The sequence below is a fragment of the Xenopus laevis genome, chromosome 1S (assembly GCF_017654675.1).
Source record: "Xenopus laevis strain J_2021 chromosome 1S, Xenopus_laevis_v10.1, whole genome shotgun sequence".
Taxonomy (NCBI): Eukaryota; Metazoa; Chordata; class Amphibia; order Anura; family Pipidae; genus Xenopus; species Xenopus laevis.
Genome location: NC_054372.1, coordinates 113,365,029 through 113,392,010, shown reverse-complemented (window position 1 = coordinate 113,392,010; position 26,982 = coordinate 113,365,029). Strand labels below are relative to the sequence as shown.

General features: G+C 39.3%; 1 protein-coding gene across 6 annotated transcripts in view; it reads left to right on the top strand.

Moving 5' to 3' along the window:
• Positions 1-23,696, top strand: part of snapc3.S (small nuclear RNA activating complex polypeptide 3 S homeolog) — a 34,415-nt gene extending 10,719 nt beyond the window's left edge. For 2 of the 6 annotated variants that reach the window (XM_041580105.1, XM_041580106.1), the window contains 11 exons: positions 3,931-4,098; positions 4,686-4,793; positions 7,890-8,112; positions 10,993-11,073; positions 13,734-13,818; positions 14,751-14,855; positions 16,069-16,218; positions 19,106-19,188; positions 19,745-19,909; positions 22,871-22,978; positions 23,276-23,696. In XM_041580105.1, coding sequence (XP_041436039.1) covers positions 8,096-8,112; positions 10,993-11,073; positions 13,734-13,818; positions 14,751-14,855; positions 16,069-16,218; positions 19,106-19,188; positions 19,745-19,909; positions 22,871-22,978; positions 23,276-23,423 — 942 coding nt within the window. In that variant the 5' untranslated portion in view covers positions 3,931-4,098; positions 4,686-4,793; positions 7,890-8,095 and the 3' untranslated portion in view covers positions 23,424-23,696. The remainder of the gene's footprint in view (positions 1-3,930; positions 4,099-4,685; positions 4,794-7,889; positions 8,113-10,992; positions 11,074-13,733; positions 13,819-14,750; positions 14,856-16,068; positions 16,219-19,105; positions 19,189-19,744; positions 19,910-22,870; positions 22,979-23,275) is intronic. The other 4 variants (XM_041580108.1, XM_041580109.1, XM_041580107.1 and 1 more) reach the window with 3 other exon arrangements.
• The last annotated feature ends 3,286 nt before the right edge of the window (positions 23,697-26,982 follow it).

Here is a 26,982-nt window from a genome sequence, read left to right as displayed (position 1 = left end):
AGATTTGCCTTAACCGATTTGCTAAAATGAATTGGTCACTGTGCGGCACGTTAATACTATTATATATTTCTGACATGACTGTTTAATTTAAAAAAAATTGTCACGAGTTTTTCTCCAGTAACCAGAACCTTGTCAGTGAAAATAATTTTTAAATGGAATGCTAAAAGCTCTGTCAGTAGAACTGATAATGTGTAATTCATTTATTTCCCAGCAGACCTGGCTCCAGTGTGCAGAATTAAGTGTTCCTGTGACAATTGCTTGACTGGGGGGAACAGGGATATGTACTAGACCCCTTCTTCATTGGAATATCTTACTTGTCTTTCGTGACTCACATTTGCTTGATCTCCTTCCTCTGTTTGTTATTATAAAACTTTTAAATTAGTGTTCAAAGGCACTAAGGCTAACACATTAGTTAATACAACTCTTCCGAAGCTTTGTAGGAATGAATAAGCCCATCATTTACGGACTTTAAGCTTGGAATTTCTGCCTATATTTGATCTGGCTGATTTCAATCATACCACCCAACCATTTGAATAGAAGTGTCACCCCAGGGTGCAGTTTTCATTAACCATGCTGCAATCCTGTCACATGACTTATTGTCAGACTACTTGACTGAATGTAACCGTGTTTGTTTGGCCTTCCCCATAATTGCACATACTGTAGCTACTGTCTATTTGGCTCACAGGCAAATCAATTAGGTACCTGACAGGTTGCCCAGTGTCCTTTAATCACAGTCTCTATAACAGTATGAAGTAATACACTGATATTATAAAGTCTATATATATATATATATATATATATATATATATATATATATATATATATATATATATATATATATATATATATATATATATAGACTTTATAATATCAGTGTATTACTTCATACTGTTATAGAGACTGTGATGCACACCAGGATTTTTCTTCCAAAATTTACTTCTTTATTTAATCAACGTTTCGGTCCACGTCTGGGACCTTTATCAAGACACATTTCAATACAAGTGAACATATTATATAGAGACTCACCCGTCTGTGACCCATCACCAGACCACACCCATTTTCCAATTACATGTATCAACCCATGTGTACCCTCGTTATTCAATTAACGTATTATATTCCTTTTGTGGGCGTGACCTGTGGATTAAACATACATTGTTTCAATATATAGCTTTAAGAAATTGCTATGATTTATATAGTGATACATAATAATCAGCATAGTAAACAAAAAATTATTACAATTTATATAGTGATACTTAATAGTCAACATGATATAACCCTTTTAGTGTATAAATAATCCAATTTAAAAATATGTAGATATATAAATATATAAATATATAAATATTTAAAACAATGTTAAATGTCGAGGATTTTCTAAAAAGCGGCATAATCAACTTCTACAATACTAACAATGGTCTTAGATAGTTTGTTTCTAAAAAAGGTGCAAAGGAACAATACTCATTAAGACCGCGGGGAGCTAAGGTGTCAAGTGTTCTAATCCAAAAGACCTCCTTCTGTAACAGTAAACGGTCCCAGTCACCTCCTCTATTCGGCTCTGGGACCAAATCTATACCCATAAATTTTAGGGTTGGGAGTCTATGTCCTGCTTTTAAAAAATGCTGTGGAAGGGGCTGGTCTGCTTCTCCAGTTTCGAATGCTTTTTTAATGGACGATCTATGATTACCCATTCTTATGCGTAGTGTGTTTTGAGTTTTGCCCACGTATGTTAAACCACATGGGCATATTATAATGTAAATTACATGGGTCGATGTACAGGTTATCCGATGTCTGATGTTTATTGTTCTGCCCGAATGGGGATGTCTAAATGTGTCACCGGTCATCATAGATCTGCAGGTAGTGCAACCTGCACACTTATAACACCCTTTTTTTAGTTTACTTAAAATCTCTCTTTTCTGTTCATAACAGTGAACTGGGTCAGTTTGCATTAGTAGATCTTTCAGATTTGGCCCCCGTTTGTAACCCCACATAGGCATTTCTGTCAGTTTTTTAGATAGTTTTTTATCACTTTGTAAAATTGGCCATTGGCTATCGACAATGTCCTTAACTTTTGGTGATCCTGTGGTGTATTGCGATGTTAGAATGAAGCGGTTCTGTTTGTTAGGGGTGGATTTTATTTCTTCTCTCTGTGTCATGTGTATACGTGCCTTTTCTAATGACGTATTTAGTACATGTGGTTTGTACCCCCTCTGTGCAAAACGATCGAATGTTTCTTGTATTTGCTTTTCACAAGTGTCACTTTCCGAGTTATTGTGTATAGTACGCAAGAACTCTGAAAAAGGCACTGCTTTTTTAGAGCTTGGTGGGTGAAAACTTGTAGAATAGAGCAAAGTATTTCGATCTGTGGTTTTTCTGTATAGTTTATAACCCAGCCTGTTATTTTGTTTAAAAATTTCCACATCCAAGAACTGGATTTTTTGCTCATCATGTGTTAATGTAAATTTGACTGTAGAATTCAAATTATTCAGACTTTCTACCATGTTTAATAGATCTGTCTTTTCTCCTTGCCAAATAATCAACACGTCATCGATGTACCGCAGGTATAGAAAGAGGGAGTCTTTAAAGGCAGGTATGATATTAGTTTGCTCATATTGGGCCATGAAACAATTTGCGTATGCGGGAGCCATTGGGGCTCCCATTGACGTACCCTCCCTTTGTACATAGAATTGTTTTTCGAAACGGAAATAATTACATTTTAATGTTATTTCCAAGAGTTGACAGATGAATTCAATAGGGGGACCATCATAATTGGCTGAGTTTTGTAATGCCCACCTCACTGAATCAATCCCTTCCTTGTGGGGAATGATGGTATACAAACTACACACATCTATGCTCGCCAATATGATGGGTCCCTCTGGTAAAACCAAGTCAGTCAAAATTTGTAACAGATGCTGGGTATCTTTTAAATAAAAAGGTAATGATTGCACAGTATTTTGTAAATAATAATCCAAATATAGTCCAATAGGATGTAGCAAACCACCCCTAGAGGAGACAATGGGTCTACCTGGGGGGTTGCTGACACTTTTATGGACTTTGGGCAGACAGTATAGTACGGGACAAATGGGAAACTCCTGTGTGAGATATTGTTTTTCCCCTTTTGTAATCCAACCTCTTTCAACTGCACTACTCAATATATTTTCAATCTCAAGTTTGTATTTAACCACTGGATCACCTCTTAACTTTGTATACACTGTTTCATCGTTTAACTGTTTAAACACTTCATTTTGGTAATCAACATAGTCCATTACAACAATCCCTCCCCCTTTATCCGCTGGTCTAATTATGATAGTATTGTCATTGTTTAATGACCGTATGGATTGTCTCTCTTCCTTTGTTAGATTAGGGTGTGCCTTAAAAGTCGAATCCGGTAATGTGCTTATTTCATGATTTACAGTTTGTAGAAAGACTTTAATATTGGTGTTATTTGAGACTGGATCGTAAGTACTTTTATTCTTCCATCTAGATACAGGAATAGAGCACTCCGAATTCTCATTAGACTCTTTATCCATTAATCTCAACTTTCTGCCCAATTTAAAGCTTTCAACTTCCCAATTAAATTTGTTAAATGGTACAGTGGGAACAAAAGAGGTACCTTTGCTTAGTATGGAGGTTTCAGCTGGCGTGAGCGTGTGGTGAGACAGGTTGTAGATAGGGTTCATTTTGGGTACTTGGGAGGACGTCCACGGCCGCCTCTTGCCCCTCCTGGTGCGTTTCTTCCGCTTCTGTTGTTGTTCCTGGTGCTCATTAGTATGGTTGCAGTGTCCATTGGTCCTCGATCGGTGGGCAGAGGGTCCTCGTGAAAATGGACTGACCGAGCGTTTCCTTCAGTGTCACTTCCTGTTGTGCGCTGGCTGCTCTGCGTTCCACTTGCGCCGGCTTCTGTGCGTTCCACTGACGTCACATCCTCTTCCCCAGAGTCGCCGGAACTATCGATGGTGCTGAGAGCTCTGCCACGCTGTTTCCTCCATTTTGGAACGCCTCCACGCCAGCCTCCAGCACCCCCGCCGCCTCCAAGCCAGCGGTATACACGATGCTGCAAGTAATCCTCCTCTACTTTGCGCAGTTTATCTCTTTTGAAACGAAGTAAGTCCATTCTAAAGTTCTCCACATTGCTTTTCAATTTTTGAAGTGATTCTGCAAATGTTGTATCATTTATAAGGGTTTGGTGTGCTGTTTCCAGCGACGCTAGCTCCTTTCTCACTTTAACTATTTCAGAGCCTAGTTCTTCAATGACCAAAACCATAAGATCTAGTGAGCATCTATTAAGGACTCCGATCCATTTTCTGCAAAAATCAGGATTTTGCCGTCCAATAGTGGGAACATTTTTGATTCGGAAGCCTCTTGGGATTTTTTTGGATCTAAAATAATCCGATAAAAACAATCCATATAAGACCATTGTTAGTATTGTAGCAGTTGATTATGCCGCTTTTTAGAAAATCCTCGACATTTAACATTGTTTTAAATATTTATATATTTATATATTTATATATCTACATATTTTTAAATTGGATTATTTATACACTAAAAGGGTTATATCATGTTGACTATTAAGTATCACTATATAAATTGTAATAATTTTTTGTTTACTATGCTGATTATTATGTATCACTATATAAATCGTAGCAATTTCTTAAAGCTATATATTGAAACAATGTATGTTTAATCCACAGGTCACGCCCACAAAAGGAATATAATACGTTAATTGAATAACGAGGGTACACATGGGTTGATACATGTAATTGGAAAATGGGTGTGGTCTGGTGATGGGTCACAGATGGGTGAGTCTCTATATAATATGTTCACTTGTATTGAAATGTGTCTTGATAAAGGTCCCAGACGTGGACCGAAACGTCGATTAAATAAAGAAGTAAATTTTGGAAGAAAAATCCTGGTGTGCATCAGCATTCTATTATTATATAAGCCGTTGAAAGCTTTTTTGAAGTGTGTGCTCAAGCCTTTATATATATTGATATATTGATGGTCTTTCCGATGTCTATGATATAAACATATTGTCTCAGTGTCGAGCTGATTACTGATCAACAGACCTTTTATTGTATAAGAAGTCCATATTTTACCAAGGTATTCTTGTAGTGTAGTAAGCGTATGGAGATGTTACAAACTAAGAAATCTTCATAAGATGATTTAATCAATGCAGTGTCATTTCAGGATAGCTTTTATTTGTCAGTACTTTGATTTCTTTTACCTGCTACTCTTTATTATTATCAGCTGTACAATTATCTTTATTTTTATATGGCACTAGTAAATATATGACAGATACAGCATGACTCTATGTACTAGGTTTCTGGGACTTTAGGTACAAGGTACAGGGTGATTGGCCATTGTGAAATGCATTTTCTTTTCTTAAGACTTGTGAAAGAAGGAGAAAAAAGCTGTTTATGTAAGTGTTTATTACATCTATTCAATTTATAGACACTCGTATTGCAGCAAAAATAGTCGTACGTCTTCTGGTGTGATTCTGGCCCATTCCTGCATTCCTATACATGCTTCTACACATCTCCTCATACAGTCGCTCCTGGCACTTAGGCTCAGTATGGGGAAAACGTAGCTGAGTAAGACATAACATCATTCTCCATGATTGCTCCAGACCTATGGAAACAACTTCCATTAGGAAAGCTCCATTTTAACTCTTATTCTCTAACCTCCTTTAAAATTCATTTTATAAATAAGATTCTTCTACTTTAACAACACCCCCCCTCTTATGATCTTGTCCCCCTATTTTATATTTTCTGTCTTCTCTTTTCCATAGATTGTAAGCTCTTTGGGGACAGGGACCTCTTTGAGGCTGTGTATTGGAATTCCTAGAACTTGGGTAATTCTTCTTGCTGTTCACTATATACAAACTGTGACCTGGTTTGTGCTTGTGCTTTGTTGATCACCATGTACATTTGTGGTGCTAAAGTAAAATATACAGTATACAATACAATACAATTCCTCTGTGCAGATTTGTTCCAGGTGGTTATACCTAGTTTGATGACATTTGTGCAGTTGGTGTAAAAGAAATGCTCTGTTGTTGTCTTTACACATGAATTAACCAGAGGCATCCAAATCCATGGTACATGGATATGACCATTCAGCCATGGGCACATTGAAATCCTTCAACCCACCAACCTCTGTCTGCCGTACTTCTCCGCACCACACACAGCTACTTACACTCATCTGCGCCTCCATGAATAAACTAAAAATGTCTGTGCATTCTACAACTGAATCCACAACCTTCTTTTATCTTGTATGCATTTTACCAATGTTGGTTGGCTAGCTGGCAAGTGTTGGGGCCCAACAGGACTGGGACCCACAAGAATTTTTCCTGTTTTCCCAGCCAGTTCCCCTGGACTTCTTTTAAAAGCCAAACTTGACCGGGCGTACCCTATGGAATCAAAATGATTCAGGAGGCAAATAATTTGTGTTGTAAAAGTGGTTTAAATACCAACTATTATGGGTTCTGGATCAGCCCCATGGAAGAAACTGGTTAAATTGTAACATGCTGGATTGCTAATTGTTCGTCCACATCCTCAAGAGCTTTCAGGACATATGAGCTATTATTTAATACTAAGTATTCGAATACTCTGTATTAATGTTTACCTCAAATAAAGCTGTCTGGTTAATATACTGAGTGAATCTGAATGGTTCAAGTCAGGCCTAGGTGGAATTTCAAGGCAAGGCTCGATTTGAGAACAGGTATGAGATCCGTTATCCGGAAACCCGTTATTCAGAAAGCTCTGAATTACGGAAAGGTCATCTCCCATAGACACCATTTTATCCAAATTTTTATTAGTATTTCCTTTTTCTCTATAATAATAAAGTACCTTGTACTCTATCCCAGCTATAATATAATTAATCCTCATTGGAAACAAAACCAACCAATTGGGGTTATTTAATGTTTAAATGATTTTCCAGTAGACTTAAGGCATGAAGATCCAAATTATGGAAAGATCCATTATCAGGAAAACCCCAGGTCCCGAACATTCTGGATAATCGGCCAGATCTCGATCGGTGAATCCCGTCGGGGGGCCCCATACAGGGGCCAATAAGCTGCCGACACGGTCTGTCGGAAGCTTTTATCGGCCCGTGTATGTCCACCTTAAGTCTACCCAGAATACACAGCCGTCCGTGAAGAAAGGAAAATGCTGTTTAGTGGTCTACTCACATTTTAAGTCCAGCTACCTATAGTACCTTTGCAGTGTTACATATTCTTCTCATGCCAGAACATGGCTTTCACTCATACAGTTCTTTTTCTTTTTTGTTCAATGTAAATCACTCTAGCTTGGCGAAGCCTATTGTTATAGCTTAAGTGCTTTCTCCACTTATTCAGTTAGTTGCCTTTACCTTGAGCTCCGTAATATCCTAGTATATTAGTGTCAATGTTAGTGCTGTATCTATAGCTATGTCATGAATAATAATACTTTCCTCCCTGGAGGTTATACCCCTATGCTACAGTATGTTGATAACGCTGATTCAGACAGGAGGCGTTTCTCCAACACACTCTGTTATTGATTGTATGTTATTTGTATTATGCTCTAGGGGTGTGAAGAAAAAAATCTATTCTAAACTAGTGGTTTAATGGCATATACAAATAAGTGTGTTTCCTCAAAGCAGTTCATGTCTTGTAATCTGGCTAAATCTGTGATTGGTCACACTGCTGATTCATCTCCTTTTGCTGAAGGATATTTTACGGAAAGTAGATCAGAACAGTGGCCTCTCACATCTGACTAGATGGGTGGCACTGACAGGCCAGATGTTCTGGGACCCCGCCAAATGGTTTGTTCTGTATATAGCTAGATTAACAGTGAATTATAAAGATTTCTTTCTGTGTAACTGAGCAGATGGAAATAAGCAGTTCATATGAATTTCAACAGATGTCATTACTGCTTTGATGAAGGTGATACGTCGTTACAGTCTTCTGTCAAGCATCTGCTAATAGTTGGCAGAAGAAGAAGAAGACCTTTAATCTGGTCACAAGTGTGGGCCATAACCACTAAACATGACTGGAACAAAGCTTCACTGGAAGAAACATAGTGACACTTCATTCTGCCTGGATTGTCTGTTCTGCCCAATGTAAAACATGGGGAAAGTAGCCAGGTAATCACTAAAGTCAATTTACTCTCATTTTGGAGCACGCTGACCTGTCTTCAACCTTTCCCTTTTTTCTATTTAACCTGCATTTGTGTTTTGTACTTTGCTCTCTCAAATGGCAATAAGAGCACAATCTGATAAATGGGATTGCGGCAAGGGTAAAAAAGCCGCCCTAAGACACAACAATAAATTGATGACTCACTCCTTATCCAAGTACTAATTGGTGAGGTGACAGTAGCTATAATACATTTCCAAGTCAATGGAATAGGTGTAGAGCAAAACTTTTTATTGTAACTGTATATGAAAGCCATTACCTGGCAATATTTTTTATTAATTTATTAAGGTCTCCACTAGTTCACAAAAGCATACGTGCCAAGGTTGCTTCCACTATCATGCTCAGGTTTCTGGTGAAAGGTAAAGGGATGTTATGTTAATTGCCCCGACAACATAATTCGATATAAGTGGTTGGGACTAGAAACTAGGAGTGCTGTCCAACTGGTGGCCTCTGCTTTAAAGGAGAATTCAACCCTCCACAAATGATCATTTCACTCACCATATGTGTATTGTCATTGAGGGCCCCAGCTGAGTCACTAACTCGGTTTGGCACACACCTAATCCCTTTCTTTGTTACACCACTTTGTATTTTCGATCGCATCTTCACGGCCTCCATCTTGGTTTCGGTACTTCTGTTTCCCAGCCCCTTTGCTCTTCAATACACACTCAGGTCCCAGCACGATTGCACATGCTTCTTGATAGGCTCTACTGCGCATGTTCTTATCAACGCTTCAAGCAAGAGAGGGGAGGGGGAGATAGTCTCCTCAGCACCACCGGTCATTGAAAAGCAGCTCATGCAGAAGTGGACAGAAGGCTATTGGACAGAGGTATATGAAGGTCAGACAGGGTCGCATGCCATTGTCTTTAGTTGGCTTTTCTTGTCATAGAAGAAAACAGAGGGCTATTAAGAGGGGTTTAGTTCTCCTTTAAATCTAGCTGCTGTGACTGCTTACCTTGTGTAAACATTAGAAGTACAGGTATGGGATCCTTAATCCGCAAACCTGTTATCCAGATTACGGGAAGGCAATCTCCCATAAACTCCATCTTAATTAAATAATTTAAATGATTAAAAATTATTCCTTTTTCTCTGTACATTTTCCAAATAAGAGACCATACTATTTTTTTTTTAATTTAAATGATTTTCTAGTAGACTTAATGTATGGAGATCCAATTTACGGAAATATCACTTATCTGAAAACCCCCAGGTCCCGAGCATTCTGGATAACAGGTCCCATACCTACTGAGATTAACTGGCCCCTGCTTTGTTTGACCTTCAGATTCAGACTGTAAACCCCTGCATTGTCCACTTGTTCACGCCTCTAACAATACTGTAATGTTCATTTTAGAATGGTCATGATAGGTTCCCTGTCTCCTGCTCTACTGTGTGTGTGCCCAATTCTACCTGCCCTACTCTGCCTGTCAAAGGTGAGTCTGTAGGGGGTTTGTTAGCATTTGGAAATAGGGAGTCCAAAAGGTGTTTAATTATTTTTCAGTACTATCCACAGGGGAGGAAGAGGCATATGGATTTAAGCGTATGTCAATATGACTTGGGTGTGAACATGGGTGCGGTTTTAAATCTGGGAGTGGCCAACACTGGCTTGCATCATCAGCCCTCCAGCACATACCCAAAAAAATGCTGGCCCTTGGACAGCACTGCTCTAGATCATGATAAATAAAATACTAAGCAGTTTCTTAATCAGCCCTTTCAATCTCGACTTTTGTTCTTTTCAATTTTTACCCTAGGGACCTCTAAACATAAAAAGGTTTGTGTACTAATTCTTTCATTGGCTTGGTGTAAGTTTTTTGGATAGTGCCCTCAATTCACAGTTGAATTAAGATTTCGGCTTTGATTGTGATATTGCAGGGCCAAAGTACTTTTGGCCCCGTGTTTGGGATCAAAGTCCTGCTGAGCTTTTGCTGTTTAGTAGGCTAAAATGTGGTTTCATGCAGTTATTCATTTTTAACAAACCATTCTCCCTTCTGTTTTGTCAAGATGCCCAATCTCTGCTGATAAAAAAAACAACCACATTTCAGTGTAAAACTGCCATTTTTAAGGTGTGAGCAATGTTAGATTTGCACTGCTTATGTTGCTTAAAATGTGGCCAAAGTGCATTTTTCTGCTCTGGAAGAATACTCATAATGTGCATTAGCTATATGTAGACAAATGACGCTCAGCTCATAAAAATTTGGCAGTAGTTTCCCTTCATTTTTTTTCCTAACCCAAAATGATAGCGGTTTCGCTTTGTATGAAAAATCTCATTAATTAAAGGTACTTATATCAAAAGGTTTTGTTCCAAACTGAGTGCAGTTGCCCCTATTAATGCTGGGGGACCTTGGAACAACTGCCAGCTCTGAACCAGACTCCAGGGTTTCCACAGCAGCCAGCATAACTAGTGGCAATGTGATTGCACTGAAAGAATGGAGCATGCATGTCACTCACACATGGAATGCCAGAAATGACACCAACCTGACTGGTAAAAATAAAATAATTTTAAGGTATTGGCTTCAGTTGCATTAGGCTCATTCTGGTGCCTGCAGCAATGCTGGAGTTCTGGTGGGGAAGCTGCATGGGAGGATGTGGCAATTGCGCTCAAATTTGCTTGCCATTTTTATAGAAAACAAAATTTCACTGTAGAATTTGTGATTCAGGGAAATGAAATCACGCAAGGCTCTGAAATGCATGCAAAGCATTGTAAATGTTTTATATTCGAATCTTATACTGTATGTGTTTTATTCTTATTTTGGTGGTTTTAATTTATCTGTAGGTACAGTATTTGGGTCAACTGCTTTTCATTAACCAGTTTAAATATAATCTCCTTTTTGTCTTTTCAGAGTGGATGCATTAAAATGCAGTGAGAATGAAGAAGAAGATCCCGAGAATATCCCAGAGGACAACAGCCTTCTGACTCTGGGGTATGCACTTTATTATACATATTTTTTAAAACTCCCATAAATTCAAAATTCGACCATTCGAAATTTATTAATAAAATCACATTTTTCCAACTCGGACGAATTGAAACGACCCGAAAACTCGAATCGAGTTTGAATCAAAACTCGATTCTAGTTTTTTTCTCCGAAAAAACTTGAATGTCCAAATTGATCCCTCCCATTGACTTAAACAGCAATTCGGTTTTAGGAGGCGAATAGTTTAATTTCGCATTCTTAAAGGACCAGAGTATGATAAATCTCGAAAATCGAATTTGAATTTTTAAAAAAACTCGCATTGAGTTTGGATAACACCCTAGTCGAATTTGACAGTTTTGACCATAAAAAAAAAATTGAAAATTCGAATTTTCAATTCGACCCTTGATAAATCTGCCCTGTTGTGTGGTGCATCAGAGGAAGCAGTGAATTTGGAGTACATAACTTACCTTCTCCACATATTTCTATCAGGAGAAAGTCAGTGGGAGAATCCACACTATGACAGCTCCCACTGTATTCTATTTATGCAGCTATTTAACTCTGCTTTACGTAAGTCAATTATGTGTCAGATTTGTCTTTGATGAAATGTTTATACCTGTGGTTCCGGTTGGCCTGGCATAATACTCTTTAAGCAAGTCATGGGGAGGTGTCCACATCCTCACCCCACCTGTGATGTCTGCTCTCTCTGAATCCTCTTCGTTCCCAGGGCCATTGCCTATTCCTAATCGCACTCCTGCGGGTATGTAAGTAATCCTGACGCACCAGGTTGTTATAGTTTTGGGTTGGGAGAGGGCAGGTTAGGGTTGGGTGCTGGTTTTTTGCCAACTGTTGCATCAGTAGACTGTTTAATTCAATACAGTATTAATTCATGACATACTTGATGCAGAGTGAGGGAATTGCCATAATAACCCTAGAACAAAACTAGTCCAAGGTCAGCAAAGCTCAGCATTCAGATATTTAAATGCAATTTGTATGTAGGTAATAATTAAATTGAATTAGGTATTCATGATGAGCCCTGGAGTTGATTTGAGGGGGGTGCTTGTATGTGGAAGATTTTGTTGTGAACAGACATGTGGTCAAAGGAGCTCTGCATGCAGGTGAAACAAGCCATCCTTAAGCTGCAAAAACAGAAAAAAAACCATCAGAGAAATTGCTACAATATTAGGAGTGGCAAAATCTACAGTTTGGTACATCCTGAGAAAGAAAGCACTTGTGAAAAGACCTGGACGTCCACAGAAGACAACAGTGGTGGATGATCACAGAATCATTTCCATGGTGAAGAGAAACCCCTTCAGAATCACCAAACAAGTGAACACCACTCTCCATGAGGTAGGCGTATCGATATTCAAGTCTACCATAAAGAGAAGACTGTATGAAACTAAATACAGAAGGGTGCACTGCAAGGTCTTTGGACTTTGCTAAAAACATCTAAAAAAGCCAGCACAGTTCTGGAAAAGCATTCTTTGGACAGATGAAACCAAGATCAACCTTTACCAGAATGATGGCAAGAAAAAGGTATGGAGAAGGGGTGGAACATGTGCATGGCTGCCAGTGGCACTGGGACACTAATGTTTATCCATGATGTGACACAGAACAGAAGCAGCTGAATGAATTCTGAGGTGTTCAGAGACACTGTCTGCTCAAATCCAGCTAAATGCAGTCAAATTGATTGGGAGGCGTTTCATAATACAGATGGACAATGACCCAAAACATACAGCCAAAGCAACCCAGGAGCCCACTGATTTAAAGCTGAAAGTCTGCAGTTCAACTGCATCTGAGTTGTTTCATTTAAAATTCACTGTGGTAATGTACAGAACTAAAATTGGAAAAAAGTTGTCTATGTCCAAATATTTATGGGTCTAACTGTATACTGTTTTCCAGTACAGGTATGTTATCTGGAAACCCGAATTAAAGAAAAGCCATCTCCCATAGACTTAATTATAATCTAATAATTCAGATTTCTAAAATTGATTTCCTTTTTCTCCGTAATAATAAAACAGTAGCTTGTACTTGATCCCAACTAAGATATAATTAATCCTTATTGGAAACAAAACCAGCCTATTGGGTTTTTTCAATGTTTACATGATTTTATAGTAGACTTAAGGTATGAAGATCCAAATTATGGAAAGATCTGTTATGTGGACAACCCCAGGTCCCGAGCATTCTGGATAACCGGTCCCATACCTGTATATGTTAATAGTTTTTAGTGGTCTTATAATTATTTGTAAATGCAATTGCAGTTGAAAGTAGTATCTGTCTGGTCCCTTTTATTCTCTGATCTGCGGGCTCTGCCTCTTGAAACAATGTAGCAGAAGCCAGCTATTTAGGAGACATTGAGGAGACCTGACTGAAATTTTAATGAATGTATATTGGAAGTTTATTGGAATTAGATATATTCTCAGTATGTCAAAAACAGTTTTTAAGTTTGGCATACTATTTAAGAGCAATGGCAAATAGGGCTGTTCCCATCACTTTCCAGCTTGGCAGATGTTCAAAAAAAAAATACTGGGAATTTTCTCTTCAACTTGTGTATGCAATTGCCTTGAACCTGCTGGTGCATGTCAAGAAATGATTGCTTCGAAATGCAGCAGTGAGAATTGATTGGCCCCACTGCCAAAGGTAAACTAACACTTTTTGTTTCCCTTATACAGGATTCGGAAGAAGATAGTTGATCGACGCAGAGAAACACTTATTGTTGAACGTGCATGCAGACAAGAAACCTTCCTTCATGAGCTGGTGCCTTTTTATTTTATTTTTCATCTTTAGGATAGAAAAATAATTTTCTTTGTGGTCATGACCATTGTCCCCCAAAAATAAAACAAGCAAAAAAGAAAAGATATAAAAGTCTTCTTCTATCATGTTAAAGTGGACCTGTCACCCAGACACAAAAAGCTGTATTATAAAAGTCCTTTTCAAATTAAACATGAAATCCAATTTCTATTTTTTATTAAAGCATCCATAGCTGTTGTAAGCATTTAAAAATCTCGGCTGTCAACAACTATTATCTGCCCCTCATCTATGCCTTAGCCACACTTTCACCTTCCATTCAGCACTTCCTAGATGTCACTGCTCTCCACACATTCCCCTGTTTTCTTCACCATTTAATTGTGTATCCAGTGCATGGGGATGGACATCAGGTCCCCCATTCTGGTGCACAAAGTAACAGTGTCCTCAAAATGGCTCCTGCTTGCTTGCTGTAATTATGAATTCCAGACTGGAGGAAACAAGATTCAAATAATTTATATAGTGTCATTAAAGTTCATTTTTGCTTGACTAACGTGATAAAACAGGATTTTGAATATTTTTTTGGGGTGATGGGTCTCCTTTAAATGGTGGGGTGTAAAAGTGTTGCTGATTGTTTTAAATAAGTGAAATGCAATGGGTTGGTCTGGATAAAAAAATCTGTTTGTTCTTTTGAGGAATGGATTTCAGTGCAGAATTCTGCTGGAGTAGCACTATTTACTGATGCGTTTTGAAAAAAACATGTTTTCTGATGACAGGATCCCTTTAAATTCATTTTGTGCAATGGCATCCTATAATTATATATCCTTTCAAGGTTCCGCCATTTGATTTATGATTGTTTATCTGCACTTCGCTAATCTTCTTGCTAGGTAATATCTATTGAGATATGATATCATTTGAGTCATTCATGTTCTTGTTTTTTCTAGGAATTTCATGCAGTAGGAAAAAAACCTGAGGATGCAGCAGATCTGGTAGATGAGGGTGAATTGGTGCTTACTCTGAATATTGTGTATCCAGTCATTTTTCGAAATGTTAGTATTGTTTCTGTCTGGCCTAAACATACCAGAATAAACCACTTTCATAAACCACAGTTGAATGCTAAAGTTTAATATTGTAAGTGAAAAGTAGGAAACAACTACTACATAAATCAGTAGGGCTCATTTATCAACACTGGGAAAATTTGCCCATGGACAGTTACCCATAGCATCCAATTAGTGATGAGCTTTTTAAAGCCAGCTGCAAGCAGAACAATGGATACAACAATCTGATTGGTTGCCAAGGGTTATTATACAAATACAGGTATGGGACCTGTTCTTTAGAATGCTCGGGACCAGGGGTTTTCCGGAGAAGGGATTTTTCCATAATTTGGATCTTCATACTTTAAGTCTACTAGAAAATCATATAAACATTAAATAAACCAAATAGGCTGGTTTTGCTTCCAATAAGGATTAATTATATCTTAGTTTGGATCAAGTACAAGCTTCTGTTTTATTATTACAGAGAAAAAGGAAATCATTTTTAAAAATGTGAGTTATTTGGATAAAATGGAGTCGAGGGGAGATATCCTTTTCCTTAATTCAGAGCTTTCTGTATAATGGGTTTCCAGATAATGGATCCCACATCTGTATATATGTATTGTTACACAAATTTGCCCAGTGTTGATAAATGAGCTCCAGTGTGTTAAAAAAAACAACAACATATTTTGGGATGTTTCTCTGTTTTCACTATGCAGGTGACGAAATAGCCTTGTGGGGCGTTAGCCCTACTGCTTATTTTTGCCATAGAATTAAATATAAATTGTCATAATAAAATACATTTAAAAAGGGGTGAGGCTAGATGGCAATCTAACCTGAATATTCGCTACTAAATTCTCATTGCGGTCTGCTAGAACTTGTCCAAGTAGTTGTTGTCATTGGGAAAATGCTAAAAGAGGTAGAGCCAAGCTTGAACTGTATGTGCTTAAGCCTGCCTGTGGGTTGTTTCCCTTGCCTATACCTGATGTATCCTGTTCCATCACTTACTGTTCTGATGGCTGCCATATTGCAGCGGCAAACTCTTTCCATTTGAAGTTTATGTAAAGTGCATTTATTGGTATTAATCAAGATTTATGGAATATGCAAGGACTGGAAGACTGCACAGCCCTTTAGTCCGATGATACAGTATTAGATTTAGGAATGCACCAAATCCAGGATTCTGCCTTTTTCAGCAGGATTCTTCTACCAATTGTGTTATTTTGTTTTACAGCACAAGGACTACAAACCCTATCAAACTGTGTTGGTTCTGGGCAGTCAGAAACTGACGGAGCTGAAGGATGCCATTAACTGTGTGAGTGATATGCAGATTGGGGGAGAATTCAGCAACAATCCAGACTTAGCCCCAGAAAATATCTGCAAGGTAATAACAACCTGATATGTTCAGCTATAACAGAGTTTGTTTCCTAATGATCACTACATGCTGGGAGCACATTCCAACCAAGATTAATAATTGACTTCCATATTCTTGGAAGGTGAAGATTTTGAGCACAGAACGTTCCCTTTCTGCATATTTGCATTTATACATGATTGGGTGCTGTTGTATTGTTTGCCTTAACTAAGCTATTTTCTATGATTACAGTATATATATATAGGGATGCTGTTGTTACTGTAATCTTTTCTGAGCAACATGGGAGCTGTAAAAGCTCTTATTTATAAACTATCTAGTAAATCATTTTAAAACATGGATGGGGCCAAAGTCAAGTGCAAGTTATACCTGGTGTACAGAGCAGAACCGGACATTGGTTTATGAAACTCCCAATCAGGGCCGCCATCAGGGGGGCACAGGGGGTACAAGCACAGAGGGTACAAGGCCTGGGCCTGAAGGGGTGCAGAACTTTTCGAAAGAGCTGGGTTCCCCTTGTCAGCGCCGAAAGTGTGCTGCCTCCTTCCGAAGTCCGGAAGTGCAGAAAAGCCGAACAGCCGAAGTCCTGAAGCAGTGAAAAGTCACAAAAATAGCCGAAATTGAAGTACTGAAGCCACAAGTTCAATTCATCTGAACACCATTGTGTGCTTTTTCTATTTTTTTTTTAATCCCGTGGGCACCAATGTATTATTTCAATACTCTATAGGCCCCTGCCACCAATGTTTTTTTTAAAAAATATCCTTTGGGGCCCCAATTTTTTTTTACTTGTAAGGGGGGGGGGGGCCCTGGCACCAATGCTTTTTTTTTTTTAACTTATAAGGGGGCCCTGGTCCCCAATAGCTTTTTAAAACTTGTATGTGTGGGGGGTTACCTTTGTAGCCCTTATGTCTGTGTGGTCTTTTGACTGTGGTGTGGAATGGGGGGGATCTTGGGTGGGGCTTGGGGGCGAAAATTTTGTTGTATGGGGCCCCATGATTTCTAATAACGGCCCTGCTCCGAAAACAATAGGACACCATTCAAAGAGGGTTACAAATTGCAGTCATTGCCAGAAGGCAAATGAAAGTTTTTAATTGGACAAGCAGATTTGGGACCATACACTATACATAGCCACGTTGGTGCAACACGTATAGTTCAAGTAAATATTACAACGGGTCAGCAAAAGTGGATTCAACTTTGAAAGCGCTAAGGAAATCATATATTTTACAGTTCCATACTCCGTGCTGGTTTCAGGCACAAAAATTTTTTCTTTTGATGACTGTATTTTTTTTTCTTGTTGACTTCTATAGAAAAGCAAATATGGACTTGTTTGTGGAATGCACCTAATCATGTCAATTATATTTATTACTTGTTTTCATTGTACAGTCTCCATCCCAGCAAATATATAATTCATCTTTATTGAAGGCAAAACAATCCTATTGGGTTTATTTCATTTTTTACAGATTTTTTTTTTCAGTAGAGCACATATTGTAATACAATGTGATGCCTTGTCTGAAAAACCTCAGGCCCGAGCATTCTGTATAATTGATCCTGTACCTGTATATACACACACTGATGGTGTGCCTGTTAACTGACTGGTTACTGTGGGTTAAGTGCAGATGTACACAGTGTGTAGATAAATAACTCTCATTATGTGCGAGGCTTTGTAGCAACATCAATGTAAATGGACTTCTCAATATGGATACAATACAGATGCAAAGCAGCATGCAACAAATATGTGCTGCTTTATCATTTACTAAATTGCACTGTGATGCCACCATGTGGCCAGTCTTTCTAAGAAACCCAGGGAATGGTTGAATTTTGTGTACCTTAAAGGGATTCTGTCATGATTTTAATGGTGTAGTTTTTATTGCTAAATTACACTGTTAACCCTGCAAATAATTCACTCTATCATATAAAATGTAATTCCTGAACCAGCAAGTGTATTTGTTTTAGTTGTAATATTGGTGTGTAGGCAGCCATCTCTGATCATTTTGTCTGGTCATGTGCTTTCAGAAAGAGCCAGTGCTGCACAATGGAACTGCTTTCAGATAAGCTTTTGGTTCTCCTACTCAATGTAAATGATGGAGTCGCAGTGGGACATAAATTTTTACTACTGAGTGCTGTTCTTATATCTACCAGGGAGCTGTTATCTGGTTATCTTCCCATTGATCTGCTGATGGGCTGCTGGGGGAGGGAGAATTATATCACTTCAACTTGCAGTACAGCAGTAAAGAGTGACTGAAGTTTATCAGAGCACAAGTCACATGTCTGGGGGCAGCTGGGAAACTGACAATATGTATAGCCCTAAGGTCAGATTTCAAAATTAAATATAACAAAATTCGTTTGGTCTTTTGAAAAATGGTTTTCGGTGCAGAAGTCTGCTGGAACAGCACTATTAACTGAGGCATTTTGTAAAAAAAACATGTTTTCCTATGACTGTCCCTTTAAATACAATCATTTCCTTTTGTTCAGATATAGGACATACCCTTTACCTGTACCACACTTTTTCATCTTTGATGTAATTAGGGATGCACCGAATCCACTATTTTGGATTCGGCCGAACCCCCGAATCCGAACCCTAATTTGCATATGCAAATTAGCAGTCGGAAGGGGAAAACATTTTTTTACTACCTTTTGTGACAGAAAGTCACACAATTTCCCTCCCCGCCCCTAATTTGCGTATGCAAATTAGGATTCGGATTCGGTTCGGCCAGGCAGAAGGATTCGGCTGAATCCGAATCCATCTGAAGAAGGCCGAATCCTGGCCGAATCCCGAACCGAATCCTGGATTCGGTGCATCCCTAGATGTAATTGTCTTGATTTATTTTTATGGGGGGCCTACAATCTTATTCGGTAATACGTATCTACTGTACATGTGTCCTAATACCCAACTTTTTCTCCCAAGGATCTGTTCAAATCAGCATTTTTTCACTTCGAGGGCGTGTTCTACAGTGATCTGAGATATCCAGAATGCAGAGATATAAGCAGGTGGGTTTAAACAGAGAAAAGTAATTATTAACGGCAGTACTGCAAACACTTGTTCTTGCTCTTACTGAAAAGTTAGTCTTAAAGTGGTAGTGTGAGTTGTTAATCAAACTCCCTATCTGCATAAGTGAGGGACAGCTGCCATACACTCTCTCTTTAAATACCCTGCAACTTTAACCCTTTCACTGCCAATGCCATAGAATCTACATTGGTGGTGAGAGTGCCAATACATTTTACTTTTATTAAAATAAGCTTGACACTGTCCCATCCTGGAGCATTCCTGGTGGCTGGCAGAGACTAAGCTGAAAAACATTAGCTAGGCCCAGTTGTAGGCAGAACAGTGGCTGTAAGTTCTTTTCTTTTAAGTGCCACTGAATGTAGAAGCTTTTCTGTGCATAAAAGGTGCTACAGATTGTAGCCGGGATGCTTATTTAGTAGCAACAAGAGGAACAAAAATGAATTTTATTTTCAGATTGTTATTTTTTGCCTGTTAATATATGCGTGCATTATCTCCTTCTTAATGTGGGCAGAAGTTTCCATTTATATCTGATTTTTCTAGCACTACTATTGAATGGGCAGAATCTCGTGACAGAGGCTACGGAAAATTTCAGTCTGCTAAAATGGAAGACTATACATTTAACGATTTGCATCTAAAGATCGGCTATCCTTACCTGTACTGCCATCAAGGGGACTGTGAGCACGTTATTACAGTTACAGATATAAGGTAGGCGTTATGCATAAGTTACTACAGGTATGGTATCAGTTATCCAGAAACCCTTTTTTCCAGAAACCTCAGAATTATGGAATGGCTGTCTCTCATACACCCCATTTTATCCAAAGAATCCAAAATGATTTCCGTTTTCTCTGAAATAATAAAACAGTAGTGTATACTGGATCCAAACAAAGATATTATTAATCCATATTGGAGGCAGAACCAGACTATTGGGTTTATTTAATGTTTATATGCAGTGATGGGCGAATTTCTCCCGTTTCGGGGTTGCCGAAAAATTTGCGAATTTCCGGTGAAATCTTCGAAACGGCGAAAGATACGCGGAAAAAGTGTGAAAATCTAAAATTGACGCTCGTGTGCAACTTTGGAAACATCGCTCACGTCAATGGGCGTCTGAATAGTGGTGACGTGCGGCGATTTTGACGCAAGCTACTTTTTGGATGCGCGTCCAAAAATTTTTGACGCAGGTGAATTTTCACAGGAGATTCATAAATTCATTTGCCGGCAGCGAAATACGGAAATTCGTCGCAAATTCATGACAGGCGAATTTATTCGCCCATCACTATTTTTATGGTTTTCTAGTAGACTTGAAGGAACACTAATTTTTTTTTTATATACTTTATTCCCCCCAAAACAGCTATAATAATAGGTAAGGCTTACTTCCCCTTTGTTTTTATCAAATCTTCAGCTTGAATTTGACATCTAAAGTGCCCCCCAGGAGAAAGGTGAAAAGACAACAGAAGCCTGTGCACTGAACTGGAAGTCAACTTTGCACCGATGACTTAAAGCACCGAAGCTTATTTGCAGCATCTCCAGTTTAAATATATGCTCACATCATTACCCCCAAATCTGTCCGAAGGAATAGAAACGTAAATTTAAGCTGCAGACACTGAAAACGCTTAGGTGTTTTAGGTCATCAATGCAAAGTTGACGCTCACTGAGGAATTCAGTCTTCCGTTGTCTTTTCGCCTTTCGGCTATGGGGCACTGTGCATGTCAAATTCAAACTGTAGATTTGACAAAAGCCAAGGGGAAGTAAGCCTTTCCTATCATTATAGCTATTTTGTGGGGACAAAAGTATTTAAAAAATTGGTCTTACTGGTCCTTTTAAGGTATGGAAAAATCTGGAAAATTATGGAAAACCCCAAGTCCTGAGCATTCTGGATAACAGGACTTATACCTGTTTTTTGCTTTTAAGCTGAAAGTGCATCAGTACTTAGGTCTAGGGCTTTGGGGAAAATAAAGATGACCATACACGGGCAGATGGTCGTTTGGACCAATTTGACAGCTTAGCTGCCCGTCTATGGGGGCTTCCGCCGGGTCTTCCCGATCGATATCTGGCCACGATATCGATCGGGAAGGTTTGATTTTTAACCGACCGACCCGTCGGAGGCGTATCGTAATTCGATCTTTCTGCCGAACGTTCGAATTACCCCCGAGATAGCCATGCCGTTAGTGGCATATCGGGGAAAGATCCGCTCGTTTGGCGACTTGTTCTCAACTATCTGCTTTAGAATAGAGAATAGAGCTTTTCCCAGTATGGGGGTACTTATTTTTTTAACCTCCTTGCTCTCCCAGTGAAAAATGAATCATAAACTGGAACATGTCCAGTGCTGATTTTGTTTCATGCTCTCTAGTGAGAAGTGCAGCCCTTTTTGTCTTTAATATGTACAAGGGCCTCTATTGTAGCTTTCAGTTACTCGCTTTAACTATACAGTACAGCAGAGGTCCCCGACCTTTTTTACCTGTGAGCAACATTCAAATGTAAAAGGAGTTGGGGAGCAACACAAGCATGAAAAAGTCCCTTGCGGTGCCAAATAAGTGCTGTGATTGGCTATTTGGTAGCCCCTATGTGGACTGGCAGCCTACAAGAGACTCTACTTGGCAGTATACTTAGTTTTTATGCAATTAAAACTTGCTTCCAAGCCTGGAATTCAAAAATAAGCACCTGCTTTGAGGTCACTGAGAGCAACATCCAAGGGGTGGGAGTGCAACATGTTGCCCACGAGCTACTGGTTGGGGATCACTGCAGTACAGTAAAGTCTAAAAATCTTTTCAGACTCCATTTTCAAAAGTTTGTGGCATAAGTAGACAGCATGTTAGACTTCCTCTGTACCTTCCCCACCTACTTACCCTCATGTGTCAGCAACAAGAGATGATTTTTACCTTGGTACTATATATGCCCCTGCCCTATACAACCAAGCACTGCTGCTTTATGGAAGCAATGTCATCCAAGGCCTCTGGAGAAGCCTCCTGCATAGGAAACAAAACCTTTGGCTCCTAATCCTGAAGCAGCCTGCTGGAGTAAAAAAAAAATTCTCTGAATGGCTAGATTTGCTCTAAATAAAGCACAAAATACAAGTGAAACATTCTGTATGTATCGTGGGAGGATGTTTGATGGGGCCAGAGTGTCATTTAGGGGCAGATTTATCAAATTATTAAATTTTCGATCTTTTTTTTTTAGGTCAAAACGGTCAAATTCGACTAGGGAGTTAAAAAAATTCTAATTCGATTTTCAAGATTTATCATACTCTGGCCCTTTAGGAATTCGACTATTCACCACTTAAAACCTGCTGAATTACTGTTTAATTCAATGGGAGAGGTGCAGGGAGAAGTTTGCAGCCTTCCTGACATTCAATCAGTTTGATCGAACTTCGATTCTAGTTCGATTCGAGTTTTCGGGTTAAAATTTGTCCGAGTATTAAAAATTTGATTTTATTAATACATTTCGACTAGTCGAATTTCAAAGTCATGGGAGTTTTAAAGAATCCCACATAAATTAGAAATTCGACCCTTGATAAATGTGCCTCCCAAAATAGATTTCCAGAAAATCATTGTATCTGTTTACTCTTGTAAAAAATGTCTAGATTTCTGCTGGACCAGCCCTATTAACTGATGTGTTTTGAAAAAAACAGAATCGCTTTAAATTGTTTTCCATGTTTTATTTCTTTAAAAGACTGATACATCACGAAGATTGCTTGGATAGGACGCTGTACCCATTATTAATAAAAAGGCACTGGTTTTGGACACGAAAGTGCTCTGTCTGTTTAATGTACACTGCCAGGTAGGTTTCACCTTCATTTATATGAATTGGAATTAGGGTGAGATAATGTTACTGCTATATGACTTGCATCATTTACAAAGCTCAAAATGTATTACCATCATCTATAAACCCATGAAACATCAAAGAAAATGTACAGTGGGACTGGAAATGGAGGAGCTTTCCAGTAATAAATTAATTTTTAAAGATCTGTAATTTTAAAGCAATAATCCTTTTTGCAGAGAAAGCTGCTGCTGTGGATTTTATATATATACAGTATATTATAAGATAATCATTTATAATATTTACACCCCTCTTTAGGTGGGTGACCGTTAATGACGAACATGCTCCAGACGATCCATGCTTCTTTTGTGACGTCTGCTTCAAAATGTTACACTATGACACAGACGGTAATAAACTTGGAGAGTTCCTGGCCCATCCCTATGTGGACCCTGGAATCTTTAACTAGATCTGGAACAGTGTGGGACAGATATTTATTATATAAGTGGATGAAAGTCTGTTGCATTCGGAAGCCAACAAGATGACCCAGACCTTATGAAATGGTTTTCCTCAGGGACTGAACAACAAAGAACTTAGTTTCATAACGAGCGGCACTGCTGTGAATATACCGACGTTTTCTTAGGGGGGAGGCAAAAATTCTAAAGTGGAGGTTTCATTATTTTTTTTTTTTTCTACAATGCAATTATTTCTTATGCCAATTTAATAAATGTATTCACTGCTATGGCTGGTGTATGTTGAGTACTCTATAACAATTTAATATGGTATGGTATAATATGTGGTTTCCCAGATATCAACATTACTTAACCATTATTTCCAAGAAAGAGAACTAGCTTAGGTATGAAAAAAAAACAGAACATCATGATAGTGTCCCTTTAATTGATACAATAGTTGGTCTTGTTCCTAGTTTAATCTTTTTTCAGGTAGCCAAAATCCGCTGGCTGATTTCAGTCCATAGCGGGCAGTAACCTCCTCTTTTCCACATTGAATTGGATCGACGCGAACAGGCTTCATTGATTTCTGCTGGTTCTTCACTGAAACCCACCTAACCGTTTCTGTACGGAAGAGAGAGGAGGCTACTTCCTACAGTAGGGCTGAATTCGGCTAGCGATTTCGGCCCCAGCCTAAATCTTCCATTAGACATCTGAGGGTTGCAATATGAAGAGAGAATTGAAAATGCATGTAGACCCACCCAACTTAATGTTGAATAGATCAGAGTGAGCAATTTAAAATTTTATATATTTCTTCCTTTTTTGCAGTTTTATCACTACAAGAACACAAGGTGTGTTCATTGAGAACATATACCGTATATACTCGAGTATAAGCCGAGGTACCTAATTTTACCAAAAAAACTGGGAAAACGTATTAACTCGAATATAAGCCTAGGGTAAGAAATTCAGATGCTTTCTTTAACTGGACTACAGCTCCCAGCATCCTCCAGCGACCATTCAATTATCAAATCATAGGGGGCACTAAGTTTGGAAGTGAAAGGTTGGGATTAGGAAGCTGTGCTGTGAGGGGAGCTGTGGACCTTTTTTGGTGGAAATAAGGATTTGAGTGGGGATTGGTGGGCAGAGGGTAAAGGCCATAATGCAGTCACTCATACACACAAAGGCCTCATCTCCAGCACCTAAAGTTACCCCCTCCCTCTTGTACTCACTTTGCCTGGGCTTCACCTAGGCTCTGGTCAGTGATGGTCATGATCTGTTGCAATATGTCGCCGACATCCTGCTTCCTGGGCTCCCCATTGTCTGTTGGGGGGTCGTGCATAGGATGATGAGTGAGAGTTTGGGGTCCCCCATGGGGTCCTGGAATCCCCACCCCCCTGGCCTGCATCAGCCTGCCTTGTTCATCCATTTGAGCAGCAGCAGCAAGGGATTGCTTTCCTGTTTTAATGTGTGTTTCTCACTTGTCCCTCAGCTCTGTCTCCCCTGTCCTTCATAGTACTCTCCTTCTCCTGCCCCGAGTCCAGTCCTGCTCTATTGATAGCTTCCACCATGCGATTTGCTCGCAAGGAATTTGCCTCATCTCCCAGCAGCACCAATGAAGTCCCGATTGTGGCAAGCGCGGAGCACGCCTGTGGTGACGTCACACGCAGCGTGCACACAGTTCAGGGCATGTCCAGCGGCACCGTGACCTTGCTTGTGACGTTCAACAAGGCAACGGATCGTTTCATGCTGGCCCGCATTGGATCTCCATCCCAGATCAGCTAGGTACAAAGGATAATTTTTGTGCGAGCAGGCCTGACTCGAGTATAAGCTGTAGTAGACTTTTTCAGCATATTTTGGGCACTGAAAAACTCGGCTTATACTCAAGTGTATATATATGTTCAGAATAATAGTCTGACATCACTAACCTGATCAATCACTGTCTTTGGAGGAAATCATATTTCTACATGGCAAATGCTTTACTAGTAGGTGTAGCAGAGTAATAGAAAACAACAGACCCAAAAGTCAAGACATGCTGCTGATTCTGTGTAACTGAATAAATAATTGAGGCTTGTGCAAAATAATAGCAGTGTTCAAAATAATAGCTTGTTCCAAATAATAGTGTTCAATTAGTGAGGTCATTCATTCTGTGAAAAAAAGTTGTCATCTACAGCCCTTAAAGGAGAAACAAACCCTAAAGTAAAAAAAAAACCCTACCCTAGTCATTACTTACCCCTCGTTGCAGATTCTGTCCAGCGGGGTTCACAGGCACCATCTTCAGCCGCTTCGGTAATCTTTGGAATGAGACTGCCGCTTTGGCAATTTCTCTGAGTTTCGGCGCATGCACATTTGTCAAGAGACAGAAAATTGCTCTAACTGTGCATACGCCGCTAGTCTCATTCCAAAGATTACCGAAGCAGCTGAAGATGGCTGCCTGGACCTCCGCTGGACAGAATCTGCACCAAGGGGTAAGTAAAGAGTTAGGGATATTTGCCGGGGGGGGGGTCTATGTAGGGGGTAGTGTTTTTTTTAAATTTAGGGTTTGTTTCTCCTTTAAGGAAGAAAGGCAGCAAATGTTGTGCATGCTGGTTACAATGCATTTCTCTCTGAAAAGTAAAATGGCTTGTTCCAGACATTGTTCAGAAGAACAGAGTACTTTGATTAAAAAGTTGATTGGAGAGGGGAAAACACATAAAAAAAAGTGCAGAAAATAATAGGCTCAGCTAAAATGATCTCAAATGCTTTAAAATGGCAAATAAAACCTGAAAGACATGAAAGAAAACAGCCATTCAAGTGGATAGTTGTACTGTTACAATTAGAAGGCCAAGCTATCAGCAAGAAGCCCCCACAAAGTCTCATTGTTGGGAAAAAAAAAAAAAAGACTAAAGAGGTTACAATGCCAAAGATCACATTGACTGGCCTAAGGCCCTGGCGACTAATTGCCTCTTCTTCGGGGTGACAATCTTCCCGTACTGCCTTCCCCCTGCTAAAATGAAAAATTGCCTGTGGCAATGAACTCGTGGCGCTTCGATTTCCAAAGTCGCCCTAAGTTTCCTTAGCGCGAGTACCATTGCGCTGCCGTTTTCTCATTATAGCAGGTGGAAGGCAGTTCAAGGAGATTTTCGCATCGAAGAAGAGGCGATTAGTCGCCAGGCGACTAAATCTCCCCGAATCTGCCAGTGTGCCCCTGCCCTAAAGAGAAATGGCACAACATTTAGTGGACTGATGAAAGCAAGTTCTTTTAGGGTTAAGGGGCTGCAGACAGTTTGTCAGATGACCCCCAAACACTGAATTCAAGTCACAGTACAGTGTGAAACATGGTGGCACAAGCATCATGATATGGGGATGTTTCTCATACTATGGTGTTGGGCCTATTTATCACATACCAGGGATCATAGATCAGTTTCAGTACATCAAAATACTTGAACTCATGTTGCCTTATGCCAAAGAGGAAATGCCCTTGAAATGGGTTTGAACAAGACGACCAAAACACACCAGTAAATGAGCAACATCTTGGTTCCAGACCAACAAGATTGACATTATGGAGTGGCCAGCCCAATCCCCTGGAACTTAATCCAATAG